General features: G+C 42.6%; 1 protein-coding gene across 2 annotated transcripts in view; it reads left to right on the forward strand.

The window, feature by feature from the left end:
• Positions 1–466: 466 nt before the first annotated feature.
• Positions 467–14711, forward strand: part of spidr (scaffold protein involved in DNA repair) — a 42870-nt gene continuing 28625 nt past the window's right edge. For both annotated transcript variants that reach the window (XR_015102824.1, XM_086128971.1), the window contains exons 1-8: positions 467–737; positions 909–1067; positions 1145–1181; positions 1760–1933; positions 2018–2148; positions 8314–8540; positions 8974–9077; positions 11268–11457. Coding sequence is in view for 1 of the 2 variants with exons in the window: in XM_086128971.1 (XP_085985097.1) it covers positions 723–737; positions 909–1067; positions 1145–1181; positions 1760–1933; positions 2018–2148; positions 8314–8540; positions 8974–9077; positions 11268–11457 (1037 nt within the window). In the remaining variant the exon portion in view is untranslated. The remainder of the gene's footprint in view (positions 738–908; positions 1068–1144; positions 1182–1759; positions 1934–2017; positions 2149–8313; positions 8541–8973; positions 9078–11267; positions 11458–14711) is intronic.

The raw sequence follows: 14711 nt of genomic DNA on the forward strand, positions 1-14711 counted from the left end.
TTGTGCCCAGCAATCTACATCACAGGCTGATGACATATCTTGAACCCGGTCTTGCAAAAATGTTTTCTATGTTGCTTGGGACAAAAGTTAAATGTGCGCATATATATATATATATATATATATGTCTGATAGGATATTGTGATTTCCCAGAAGCGTGGAGAAGTGATTTCTACCTGATAGAAATCATTTACATCAGTCTTTACATTGATGAATATCATAAATTCTTACGAAATCATGAAGGTAATTTGAGCAAATTTGTTACGAGAGAAATCAAGTGTGTAGATACTGTAGTCTCTCGTATTAATCAGAAACCACGAAGTTACAAAAAAAATCCCTTGCCGCATTTCATTGAAAGAGTCAAGTTCTTACCGGGGCACGCTGGTGAGAGAATCAAATGCATCACAGTTGTAGTCTTTTCGTCAAAATTTGATAGGGTGGCTCTGAAGAAACTACAGGCGACAATTACTACAAGGTGCCATGTTAACTCCGCTGTAATTTCATACAAGTTCTTTCCATAAAATCGGGGCACGCTGGTACATTAATCGAACGCCACCCAGTTGTAGCCATGAATCGAACAGCTCAGTAGTATCATTTTCTACATTCTATTAAGAGTCCCAAAAATGCGGGGCTGTAGGTTAATTTCACATTCTCAGTTAGCAAGATGCGGTGTCAAAATCTGTGCAATGTAGCCTCTGGTGCGGGCGAAACTTCTTTGACAAAACATGTCTTCGAGAAAGGTAAGAAACTAGATCGCTGCAGTTGCTAATCAGCTAGTTGTACTTAGTCGGCAGGGCTCTTAGCTTTTCTACTTCGTCTGAGCTCTCACAGCTGATATTTTAAAGTCTCAGAATCGTATGTTAATGAATCCGAGTGCTTTTGTCTTTGTCCTTTTATGTGTGTTTCTGTAGCGTAAAAAGGGGTACACGGATGTGAATTGCGTCTTCTTCCCGGATAATATTGACTGCGGTGTGACAGGAGAGAAAAAACCATCCGCACTTTCGTCATCCTTCTCAGCCAGGAGCTGGGAGAAATGTGGAGAGAGTTTTTTGGACTCTACGCTCATAAAGGTGGTAAAAAAATTAATGTATTATTTTTAGTCACCCCATTATTACGCTTAGAGATGACATTTGGTGCTTTGTTGCAGGATGTGAAGACCCCAGAAAGAAAACTGTCCGTTTCAGGTACATTATAGTGAAAACTGTTGATACTTTACGTTAATTCAACAATGTGTTGATGACAGATAAGCAAAAAATATATAACAGTAAGTATTGAAATTACTAAAGCGACTGTATACTCATACCTGTCAACCTGTCAAATCCTTATAAAGAGCAAACAATCCTTATAACATACCAAAGAATTTTATATGTCAAAATAATGGCAGAAAAAAACCCACGAAATTTTCAATATTTATTGTAGATCTCCATAATACAATGTCTGGTTAATGTCTAATCATCATTCTACTTAGTAGCATTACTGTGTTCAGAGTTGTATTCCTGCGTTACTTTTTTGGAAAGTTACCGGAAATGAAAGCATTCGAGTAGACGAGCACCATTCTGGGCAAAAGCAAACGGAACTACCCGTTGGGGGGGGTTTCAGAATACGTATGATTTGTGCGATACGGCCATATACGTAAGATTCACCACAAAATCCGTATGAACTATGGCTAAACCGTATGAGTTGACAAGTATGTATACTGTAGACATCTTTTGCATGAGGGGGAATGTGCAAACTTGTAAATTATCCACCTCCCCCACCACAGCCCACAAAAGTGAGGACCCAGTGGACATTGCATGGAGCTCTTCCAGCGACAGCGGACAGTCAGACAACAATGAAATCCAGCAGCAATGGCATCACCAGCTTGTGGTCAAAAAGAGACGCCTGGCCCACTCTCAGTCTTGCCCCAAAGCACTTCGCACTCTTTGCACTGATGAAGGTAAATTGGGCAAAAGTCTCCCAGCAACATTTTAAAAAATACAAGTATATTTTGTTGTTGTTTTTTTCAATCTGACTGCTGCAGATGACATGGCTGTCATAGAAACAGATGGGTCTGAGCAGGATGTAGAAAAAGATACGGGCCAGCAAATCTCAGACTGCGATTCGCTGTCGTGCAATGAAGAAACTGAAGCCCTCCGAGCTGAGCCTACGGATGTGAGTGAACCATTTGCACATCAAATTAAATTAAAGTAAAACTACTCGCCCACTGTGTGTCAGCAGAGACATATTGTGGCATTTGATGTTGTACCGAGCAGACAGAAGTTACATTTCTTTCTCCGTGGTTATCACGCTGGTAAATAACTTTGGGGATGTCACAAAAACACAAAATCTAAAGAACAAAGGTAGGCACACGGTGTCAATCTTTAACATGCTCACCAGCTAAAGTCTTACAGGATGTTACATTTTTTAGGTTGAACCCATCTTGTACCATTTCCAATGCGACGGTATCCCATTTTTCTAGCTGAATAGTTGAGTCTGAATGTCTACTTCGTTTCCCTTCTGGCGTCGACCTATTTATGCAGGTAACTAGTTAGATTTGAATGCTGACAGCAGCAGGTCTATATATCCACGTCATTGCTATGGTTGAACAATAGATGGTGCTCTACACCTTCTTAAGGTCGCAAGTCAAGTCTTTCCAACAGAGTCTTGATGCGTGTCCCGTATTCTGTAAAGTATTTATGTATCGTAAGATTATTTTAGATGTATATTTTTTAAAACAGGTGTAATTTTGGTTTATGATATTAGAACAGTGATTTATTTTTTTATGGATGGATTGAGTATTTTTCCACTAGATGGCATGTTCCACACATGCCTTCAATAGGATCAAACCCTCGCCTGCCCGCTGTGCACATTTCTAGAACCTTCTGGTTCATGTTCCAGACTGTCAAAGTTCACAAGCTGAAGTTGCAATAAAATCCTGGCCGACGCTTATCTGCTGCAGCTATTTATCCTGCTTGGTGAATATTTTTAGGGTGAAGAAAATAGTTTGTTTTTTGGAGTCGATGAAGGAGTCCAGCTGTGCTGTTGATGACATATTTAAATCACAGTGTTTTTTTTTCCTCCCCAATGATTGTGATACATGGCCAGTAGGTATAAGACAGTGAAATACCAGCTTTCTTATTTATGTAGACATATAGTTGGGTCAGAATATTTACTATCTGGTACCCTTGTGACAGCAGATCATCTGTCATGCTAGCTAGTTGGGATGAATGTTTATGTTATCACAGCTGCCCATTTTAGCTGCTAACGAGCAGGTACTGAATGTTGAGTATTTGATCCCCTGACTCGAGTAGACCATTTATACATTCATCATCACACACATCCATTATCCGAGTGGGCGTGCTGGAGCCTAGCCCAGCTGTCTTGCGCCCGTAGGCGGGGGATACACCCTGAACTGGTTGCCAGCCGATTGCAGGGCACACAGAGAAGAGCAACCATTCACGGTCACGATCACAACTAGGGACACTATAGAGTGCTGCCATGCATGATTTTGGAATGTGGGAGGAAACCCACGCAGGTATGGAGAGAACATGCAAGCTCCACATCGGAAGGCTGGGGCCTGGAGTCGAACCTATTCACTGTGAGGCAGACGTGCTAACCAGTTGACCACTGTGCCGCCTTGCTCATTTATGCATATAACTATTTGCCTCTGAATGTTTATCTTGTCGTTATTGCAACGGTCCATTTCACCAGACAACATGTGTGGTCTGAATGTTATCAATATACAACACTGTATGTCCATGCTTAAGACGACCTATGTAGGCAGCTAACTGACTGAAAATCAAAACACGTGAAGTGAATTTTTTCGGTGCTCACTGAGCTGAAATTTCACGAGTTGTGACGATTGCTCTGCATTATTACTTTACTAGTTAGGTATGAACATTTATTATCTATTTCTTATTTCCATCTGAGAACAGCCCTTTAGTTGGGTCTGAATATTGAGTATCGACTTTTCGCAACCTATCAGTCCATTTTGGATTTCAATTTTTCATGTTACCAGTAGCAGGGCGGCCCGGTAGTCCAGTGGTTAGCACGTCGGCTTCACAGTGCAGAGGTACCGGGTTCGATTCCAGCTCCGGCCTCCCTGTGTGGAGTTTGCATGTTCTCCCCGGGCCTGCGTGGGTTTTCTCCGGGTGCTCCGGTTTCCTCCCACATTCCAAAAACATGCATGTCAGGCTGATTGGACGCTCTAAATTGTCCCTAGGTGTGAGTGTGGGCGTGGATGGTTGTTCGTCTCTGTGTGCCCTGCGATTGGCTGGCAACTGATTCAGGGTGTCCCCCGCCTACTGCCCGGAGATGGCTGGGATAGGCTCCAGCACCCCCCGCGACCCTAGTGAGGATCAAGCGGTACGGAAAATGGATGGATGGATGTTACCAGTAGCATGATAGCCTCTTCTTCATCACAGGGCAGGGCTGTTTACCATCTATACGCGCTGTATACGTCGCTGGTGTCAAGCCTCAGTGCTGGAGGCTTTGCTTGTTCTCAGGTGCAGTGTTTGTGAAAGGCTGGACTGGCATGGAGGGAATGTGCAGGGAGTGCCGTGCACCAGCTCTCAACCACACGTGCTGTTTTTGTTGTTTCAGGTACCGTAATTGGTGTGCCAGATTGGGACAAATGAGTGATGTTTTGTGTTTATTGTTTGACTTTGGACCGTGACGGCTCCTTGCTATCAATTCTGCCTTGGTGGCGTTGCTTCCACTCTTCTCTGTTCTCGTCTTCCTCGTTAGGTCCCCAGAAATAACGGACAAGCTCTTCTGGCGAACGGGACTGTTGTTAAGACTAAAGGAGAATCTTGTGAGGAAGTTCTCGAGTTTGTTGAAAGGAAACGCATCGACAGATTAGCATCCCTCCCACAGAGGCAGCTACTTCCTCTTGTCACACTTAATTTTTGCTGCCATCAGCTCTCTGGGGTCAAGTGAAATTGAAGATCATGCTATCTGGAGATGTGTGGTTACAGAACTTCAAGAAAGAAGAAATAGCTTTCATGAATCTACTGTTCCACAATAAGTCTCTTTTTATTTGTAGGCCCCTGTCAGGCCACTCCATTACTTTAAACATTAGCAAAGGAAGTGCAGCGAAAAGTGTGTACACGTCTACATACTCCACTATATACAGTTTTAAAAACATACAGAATGGGAAAGAACGAGTAACACACATGTGGTGAAAATATTTAGATTGTCTATACAGTCGAACCTCCAAAGTCAAACACAATTCTCCCACGTTGGTTGTTCTAAACTCAAAATACATTTTCCTTGGGAAAACCATCAACGTCTAAAAAAAATAACATCAACCTTAAGTCACTTTTTTTTTAACCTACTTAACTATCTTGCGCACATGACGACTGTAAATTAAAATGCAAATAATGCACCTGACAGATGAAAAGGAAATGCAGCAGGTCTTTGCAAAACACGCCAGTCACCTACTGGCAAGTTTTAAGAATTGCTGGATTTAATCAGCGCCTGGTTAGCTGCCCAGTTTTTGCAGGCAGCCCATTTTTTCAGGTAACCAGTTAGGGTCAGAAGGCTTACTCTCTGTTTCCTTTCCTTGTACAGCCCATTTCTGCATCTCACTAGTGGGGTCTGATGTTTACGATTGTTTCCATAATCACAGTTCCCAATTGTGGCAGTTAATAATCTGAGGCTGGATGTTTATCTGTTTCTATTCTTACAGCAGCCCAGGTAAGCAGCTAACTAGTTGGGTCTGAATGTTTTTCATCTCCTTCCCTTCTGACATCAGTCTGCTTTTGCATTGAACTGGGACTGTTTGAATATTGAGTTTGTTGCCACGCACTGCACCTTGTTTTCCCTCATGTGGGAGCCCATATAGGCAATCAACTTGGAGGACTGGATTGTTTACTTTGTTTCCTTGATCTGAGGAGCTCATTTTGGCGGATCTGTGGGTCTGAATGATAACACTCCGGTTCTCCTCCAACAGCAACCCATTGAAGCATCTAACTAGTCGGCTCTGAATGTTTCCATAGTCTTCTTAATCTAAAACCATCTGTGTTCGTTATTTGAATCCTTCGAACACAACTCAGAGAAACATCTTACTAGTTGGATCTGAACGCTTAGACCCCCCCCCCCCCCCACACACACACACACAGCGGCCCTTTTGGACAGTAAAATGTTGATTTTTTACCACTTGATATTGTTTTTCTTTTGCTATTGACTTGTGGATGTTAGACATCACAAAGTATTTATTATGGCATTGAAAATTCGCACCGTTTATTTTATCACCGTATGGTCTATTTCCACTTCTATGGTTGCCATCATACTTTTGCTCGTTTCTGTCATCCTTGGCCTTCTCATGCCACATATGAATCACCTTTTTACCTTTTAGACGCTCACATTTCTGAGATCGGCACAAGACGTGCCGATCTCACGATGATGCTTTGAACCATCATGTTTTGCTTTTCATTGTCTAGCTTTGTGAATTCCAAGAAGACAGCACAACACAGCTGTCTGTTTGCCTCACATATAATTCCAGTCCTTACTGGAAAGCTCACACGGACTCATCCAATCAATCCTAAATCAAACCGGATCTAACGGGATCCTGACGGCCAGGTCCAGGTCCCAAAAGTTTATGACTCCAGATCAATGCGCATCTGACTCACTGAAGCAAAGCCTGCCAGATTTGTGGTGTTGTACTTGCGCTGGAAGTACGCAGGAGGAGCTGCGAGGGTGGTGTTTTGTTTCAAGGACTGCTTTCCAGATGAGGCTCACTCGCTCACTCCATACCCCCAAGTCGGCCACTCTTAAGGTTCACTAACGTCCGCCCCAAATGGCTGGCCGTGTTTTTTTTTTTTTTTTTTTTAACTACCGTTTGTTCAGGAGAAGCTGCTCGCGGACGCTCACACGGTGTACTCAGAATGCTTTCAGCGTTGGGTTAAAAGGCATTTTTGAATCAGGGCCAGGAACACAGTGTTCCTCTCTCTCTCTCTCACTCGCTCGCTCTGTGGCTATAGCTATGGCGTGACGTCGCCTGGCGCCCGGCCCAGCAGGGTCAAGTTGATTCAAATGGGAGAGCTTGGTATGCTGGTCTTGTCTACACATGACAGGAGTTCAGGTTTCATGTGGATTTTTCCATGAGATCTGATTGCATCAGTTGCAATGAGTCGTGACACAGCAAAAAATAAAAAATAAAAGAAAGAAAAGAAAAGAAAAAAATGGCTTGGGAATGATGCAGCATGCCATAACCTTACAGCGCATATTTCACATTACAGTACAGTACTGTATTGGATTTAAAAAATGGAATGAGTCTTCACTATTGTACGTACAAATAGGCACAAGCATTAAAATAGAAATCCTTGAGCGATAAAACTGGAAAAAAAATAATGCTTGATTATCAATTAAGTAAACTTTTTGGGTCGCCATTTGGTTAGGTCTACCTGTTTATTATTTGCTTTTCCTCCCCGTTTAGCCAGCTAACTAGTTGGGCTTGCACGTTTGTTCCCCTTATCACAGTGAAATCGCGAACTAATTGAGAACGGGATGTTTATTTTGCTCTCTTGCTGCAACCCATTTAGGCATTAAATAGTTGTCCACAATCCCCCCCCCCCCCCCCCCCCTTTCTCATAGCAGTCAATTTACCGTAATCAGCTTACTAGTTTGGTCTGAATTTTTGTTTTGCTTCCCTTCTTTCAGTAGCCCATTCATTCAAGTAACTGTCGATTTTGGAAGACAACCAGTTGGGGCTGAATGTTTGTTTCCCTTCATACATTAGCCCATTTAATCGTCAAACTTCAGTAGTTGGGTCTGACTGTTTACTGGGTTACACTTTTTCACCAACCCATCTAAGCAAGTTACTAATTGTGTTTCACATCTTACTGCACACATTTGGGGATATAACTACTTGTGTCTACGAATTGAGTCTGAATGTTTAGTTTTTGTCTATCGACAGCAGCCCCTTTAGTTCTAATCGGGTCCAATAAGTTTCCATTGTTTTCCTTCTAACATCAGCCCATTTAAGCAGTTTACTTACTGGGTCTCAATGATTACTCTGACTACAACAACCTATTTAGGCAGCCGCAGCAAGCTACTCTGCTCAATATATTTACGGTAATTGTTTCCCTTGTTATCCCAACCCAGTTATTCATCTTACCAGTTGGGTCTGACTGTTTTTGCTACAGTAACGAATAGCTATTTTAGACAACAAATCTAGTTGAAAATGTTCACGTGTGTCTCCCTTCTCATCGTAGATGATTTAAGTAGCTACGGTATCGAGTTGGGCACATATGTTTACTTCTTACAACAGCTCATTTACACAGCAAACGAGTTTGATATGTAATTCTTACTTTTCCCCCCCCATGCATATCGCAGTTGGACATCTCAGGCTATGCGTCCGATGGAGAGACCGACTGTGACATATTGACCACAAGCAGACTAGATGGCGAGAGCCTTCAAGGCGGCAGCGGCGATGGTAACAAAAGGTCTGTCAGCAATTGGGTCCGATATGCTCACGCCATGCTACAGACGCCGAAGAAGACGTTCGACAGGCAGTTGAAAACCCCCGAAGATTCGGCCAAAAAGAAAAGGAAGTTTCAAAGGTGAGACGGATGATTTATAAAAATATATTTTCAGGGATGGGAGAATTGCTGCACATTCACACTGGCAGGCGGGCTGTAATCGAATCCCACGGGCATTGTTAGTGAGGCAGCGCATTTGTACTTGAATAGCTCTGCGTCAACAGCACTTTCCAAATCCATTCAAGTGTTTTGTTTGTTTTTTTTTTTTGATGATATGACTTCATAAAATGCGGAAAGCAAGTGTGGTACTTAAAAACATCAGGGCCACATGAAGGTGATGTTTCCACATTTTGATGAAAAAAAAAACACCCGCCTAAAGGTCATCAGCATCGTGAAGATCATCTTCATCTGTGGTGGTTTGTCGGCTTACTGAGAATTTTCTTGAACTGCAAAATATGGCACATATGCCTATCACATTTCACCATCCATGTGTGTTTGTGTGCGTGTTGAACAGCGGCGGTCTTGCAGAGAGGCTAAATCGACTTAACTGCAGGCAGAGATCAGCTGTGAGCTTCTGGAGGTACCGCTCCACCTCAGACAACTGGACAGAAACAAAAGGTGCCCAGAGCCCCTTTCCCACTTGAGCCTTTTACTCTTGAGTTTGAGCAAAATTGGAACGGCGGAAACACCACTGTAGATGTGTCATGAGTTACAATAGGCCGCCTTTGCTTTTACACAGAATCCAGCAATTACTTGATACTGCGGCAGCTATGTACAGTTTCACCCAGTGATAATGGCATTCTGCAAATCAGATCATTACATGCATGATGTCGGTGGCGTGGGAGAAGAGAGTATTGCCTTTCACACACGGCCTCCATTTCTGCTTCCGATACTTCCTCCGAAAGTTAGGAAATTTTTGGCTCAACCTCAACCCCCCTGTTTCTGTCAGTGCCTTTCACGCAGAACAGCAACATAGAACATACACTACTTTTATAATGAGCAAAAATGTTATGACCTCAACATTTGCTCTCAACACAGTGTGGGAGAAGTGAATGTCTGGTGTTAAAGTTGACAGCCCCTTCCTAGATTTTTATCAGTCTTTTTCACATAGCCATCGTCCCTCCTCTTTTTTGCTTCTTGACACGACAGGAAAATACAAAATACTACAGGAAATTTGCAACTTCGGTCCCCCCCTTCTCGATTGATAGCACCCGTACAGAATAGCAATGAGGATGGAGGGGGAACTGTTGGCCAACAGATATTACTTTCAACACAACCACTTGGGAAGTAAGTCTTTGGTGTTTAACTTCTTTACGCCTGTGATGCGACTTCTGAAAGCTAGGAGAATAGCGGTTCAAATTCAAATCCCCCACCTCCAATTCTCTGCTGGCCAATTTTGTATTGAACAGTAATGACAGAGAAAAAAGCAAGTTGTTTGCGGGAAACAAACGGTTGGAGAAGAACCAAGCTTTGAACACAACAGCATGGGAAGAAGTGTGTTTCTGGTGTTTAACTTTACACTTTCATCCTAACTTTTGACTCTTCATTTACACGCAACCATTATCCAGCCTTTGATACTATATCCAAAGCTTGAATGGGCACGAGTCGATTGTGAAGTAACACTGCAATTATTTTGACACTTAATGTAACACAGTAAAATATGGGATGTTTATTTGTTTGTTTGTTTTATGATAGGTGAGTGTTTCTAGAGACAACATTTTGGAAGTGGAAGTATGCTTGGACCCTGAACTCGCTATTGGTTACTGACAGGAAACTGTCTGCCAACTTCTTGTTTTCCTTTCCGCGGTGTTCCATATTACCTCTTGCGGTCTACAAAGAGTAGCTAGCTCAAAGTTGACAGTTGATCGTGGCAAAAATGGGGCATTTGGTAGCTTCGATTAATGGAACACATCAGGTGCACAGGCCTCATCTCATGAGATTTAACGCAGTTTACCATTCTTGATACTGACCCTGCACCGTACTCAAAGCTGTTTCTAATATTTTGATTGCGCTATGTACATATGAGTGTCAAGATATAAGGAGCCCCTTAAAATGTGAGGCTGTGCGGCCTGACACTGTTGCAAACTAAAACCACAACACTAAGCATATTCAATGAACATGTCATGGACAGTATCAATCCTCCCTGTTGTTGTAAACCCTTTATTTAAGCCTGGCGATATTTAAATGAAGTACCTTGGTTTAAATTTTCTGCAGCTTTTGCTTCCTCCTGACCCAAATCTTTGGTTACGACTCAGTGGAGGTTAGATTATACTGACGTGTTCGCCATGTAGGATTTAGTACACAGAGCAGAAATGCAGCCCGTGTTTTGACAAATGCACATTGAAAAATGCAATAATAATAGCTCTCTTGTGGACTCTTTGATATTGTTTCAACGTATCACACTAAAATACCCCCTTAGGCCACGCTCAGGGAATCATTAAAACTCACAAAGCCGTATTGTGTTCAAGTTGACTGGCTGCCATTTCACAATCCAGCGCAATCAACTTTACACCCCAAAGTGCGCGCACTGAGCCAGGTCGCTTTCTTTTTGATTCGGCCGCTCAGAGGCTTTTTTTTTTTTGGCTCTCCTGTATTATCTCTGTCGACCAACAAACAAGTCAGTCACAGTGGGCTCTAAAATACGTTATGGATCTGCTTGTCACAATGACAGCTGCTCTGTTCACGACAGTGAATGATAGAATCTAAAAGTGCGCAAATAACACTAATGAGTCCTTCAGAGAGTTGACCGCCAGCACACAAGGGCGCACACACACTCACCATCTGTGTTGTTGTTGCTCCGCTCTCCAGCGGATAGGCCCGGCGTGCTGGTGCTGGAGGTGCTGGAGGTTCAGGAGGAGTGCGGCGCGCAACTGGTGCGCTGCCAGCACCACCCGCGGCTCGGTTCCGCCAACCCCCATGTGCTGGTGTTGCTCTGCAGGGAGACTGCAGTGCAGCTCAGCCCGACGCCCGCCGACATCATCCACATACACCCACCATGGTGAGAGGAGAGCATGACCTGTATTCATATAAAGCAGGGGGGTCTCAAACCCCGGTCTTCTGGGCCATTATCAGGCCCCTGCAGAGTTTGCTGATGAGCTGATCATTTGAATCAGGTATGTTGCGGCAGGGAGAGACGGAAAACAAGCAAGAAAGCGGCCCTCTAGGACCGGAGTTTGAGACCCCTTTTATAAAGTAAATGCCGAGTCCACCACTGGCCTTACTGTATTAATTGCCTATTTGCAGCCTTATATTAGACATGTATAAACAGTGTTCCATTCCAATTACCGGTAGGTTAAGGACCAGGGCCGGTTGTTGTTGTTTCTCAAGTGCAAGAGCAGGTTACACAAAATGCATCAAAACAGTTCACTCGTGCCAGCATTGAAATAAACAAGTCATTAAAATAAAAGCCTCACCCATAAAAGGACTCTCAGGCTGGATTTCTACAGTATGCCAGTTTTAATTTAATGCATAGACAATATCGGATTTTTTTTTGGAGGGGGGGGCGAGTGGTTGGTATTTCCATGTACATATCATTGACAAATGTGTGAAACAACGCACATGGGCAGACGCCCAAATTCAACGTATAAAAAAAAAAAAGTTAACAATAATACATAAAGAAATCCAAATATTCAACGTTACCAAGCATTTAGTTTGCCTGAGCTGACCGCTTTCTGCAAACATTCTGCACCAGGTTGCCCCCAAGGGCCACATGAGCAAGCCTCAGCCCTGTTCTCAAAACAGCTCACCAGTGATGAGGCAATTGTGATTTCCCACGCACGTTGTAGTAGTGATCATTTAAAAATATGAACACGGGCGGATAGTTACAAAAATAAAATGTTGCATATTGATATTTCTGTATCTGTTTCCTAATTATTATGAGAAATCATTCACATGATCAATGTCTTCACAACATTGGCCGATTGTTCTCCTATTTTGGGGTAATGTTTGAACCTCCTGATCTTTAATGTGTACAAAATATATTAAAAAAAAACTAAATACAAATCATCAAACAATTTTGGTTTAGCTGATTTTTGATCATTTTGAAAGAGCTAATATCAACCAATTAAACAGCATTTTTCATGGCCATTTGAACACATTTCCAAAGTGCGTATCAAAGTGGCATCAACCCTTGGCTTCAATCTCTTCCCAAGGAGGAGCACTCGGGTTCAAAAAGGTTAGTGACTTCCGATTAAGGCCAGATGTAATTGCCGATGCTATTGCAGTAGTGGACGTTTACAGGTGTCGCAATATGAAAATGTCCAAATCTGTTTACAGACAATGCTCCCAACGTGTCTTATGCCAAAGAGCTAATGGAATAAATCCAAACCATTTACTTATGCCGGCAGAAAATTAATGAATCATTCAAATAAAAGCCTCATACATCAAGACTCTAACGGGTTGTAACATGCACAGCAATAAACACTTAAGCCACAGGTTCAACCTCTCAAAGGGCTCAATTTAAAAACAGGAACAACAGCAACATTATTTAAAGTGCACTTTTCCAGTACATGATACGTAATTGGCTCGTGTTTGCATTTCAACTTGATGAAATGCTACTTAAAAGTACTGTATAGTTTTCAAGTAGCAGTTCCTGGGCGAAACCACTCATTGGTAGCATTTGAAGATACACTGCTAGAAAGGACAAAAACAATCACTCAAAACGTAACGACGTTAGCCTGAAGCTGAACCTTTGCACTACCCGACACACACTGCACTCAAGTGTGCGTCCCTACAAATAGATCTGATACTGTGCAAGTGCCATCATAATACTTTAACTTATATTAAAGAGTTCTCTTATTCTTAAATTTGATATTTGTTTTTTTTTGTCCAACATTGAACTCATCATTATCTAGTGATATCTAGTGAGGCTAAGCAGTTTGGAAAAATGGATGGATGGATGGATGGATGGGATTTGTGTGTAAAATATTGTGATCATGCGCCATTCCTGTCCAACTCTAATGGTCCTATTTACTAAATAAGTGGTCTCAAATTAGTTTTATAAGTCTCTAAAAGAAATTCTTTAAAAATCTTAGATTTGGCTTCTCTATAAACTGGCACACAACATGTCTTCTATTTTTGTGTGTGTGTGTGTGTGTGTGTTATCCACGTTTTTTTTATTTATTTTTTTAATCATTGCATTAGCCGGAGCATGACCTTTAGCATAGTATTGCCAGTCACACATTTGACGTCCGAGTACACACGTAATTTATGAAATTGGTGACAGTGTCAGTTGAAGAAAGTACACTCTGTGAGCTAAAATAAGAGGAAGAACATGCACCAACGTGAGAGAAAAGTGCGTGTTCAGTAAAACCACTTTGCTGCATTTCCGTCTTTTGGATATTTTTTTTGTGCGGGACAAATTCATTTCTGGGCAGCTGTTAAAAAAAAAAAAAAAGACACTTGGAGGCAATTGCACAACAAAAGAGTTCACTCCCAGCAACATGCCGGACAAAAGGGGAACAGGAAGTGTTGAGCAGGGACTGTTGTTCGACCATGGGCCATTTCGATCTATGCACAAATTCAAGATATGACACGATTTGAAATAACTATTGAGGTGCATGAAGTAATAATTAGCTTTCCATCCATCCCTACCTTATCCGACCCACATATCCTCAGGAGGGTCGCAGGTGGGTCATAGGTGTGCTGGAGCCTATACCAGCTGATTTCGGTCAGCAGGCGGGGTACACCCTGAACTGGTTGCCAACCAACCGCAGGGCACACATGGACGAACGACCATTTGCGCTCTCAGTCATACCTAGGGACAATTTAGAGCGTTCAATCAACATTTAAGATTTGTGGTATGTGTGTACAGGTATTAATGTTGACATCTGTGTTTTCACAGTCCAGTGTTGACACTTGTTAGTTATTGATGTGCAATTTGGGAGTCGGCGCATGCGGTGCACTTCATGTGTTAGTGTAGGATATGTGTTGCTTGATATGTACATGCAAATTAAAATGCTAAAATTGGATGTAGGCATTTAATCAGAATTGAACACATTGACCTTCAGTGCAAATTCAGGCTTAGATACAACAGCTGTGACTTTTCAGCATAAAGGCCTGATTTTTCTCTCCTTTTTTTTTTTTTTGCCCCATCATCCCCATATCAGCACCAAAGGCCCAGATGCGCCTCGCAGTCACTCACATGGAGTCCAGATAGGCGGGGGCCGTGGTATGTTTGAGGCTTGTTTTGGAGTGGGAGCGAGGCAGTGGTCGACTCCAGCTGTTGGGAGTTGGGAGTGCACTTTGGAATAT

This window comes from Hippocampus guttulatus, chromosome 14, assembly GCF_054856545.1.
Source record: "Hippocampus guttulatus isolate MCC_2025c chromosome 14, RoL_Hgut_1.0, whole genome shotgun sequence".
In the NCBI taxonomy this organism is placed as follows: Eukaryota; Metazoa; Chordata; class Actinopteri; order Syngnathiformes; family Syngnathidae; genus Hippocampus; species Hippocampus guttulatus.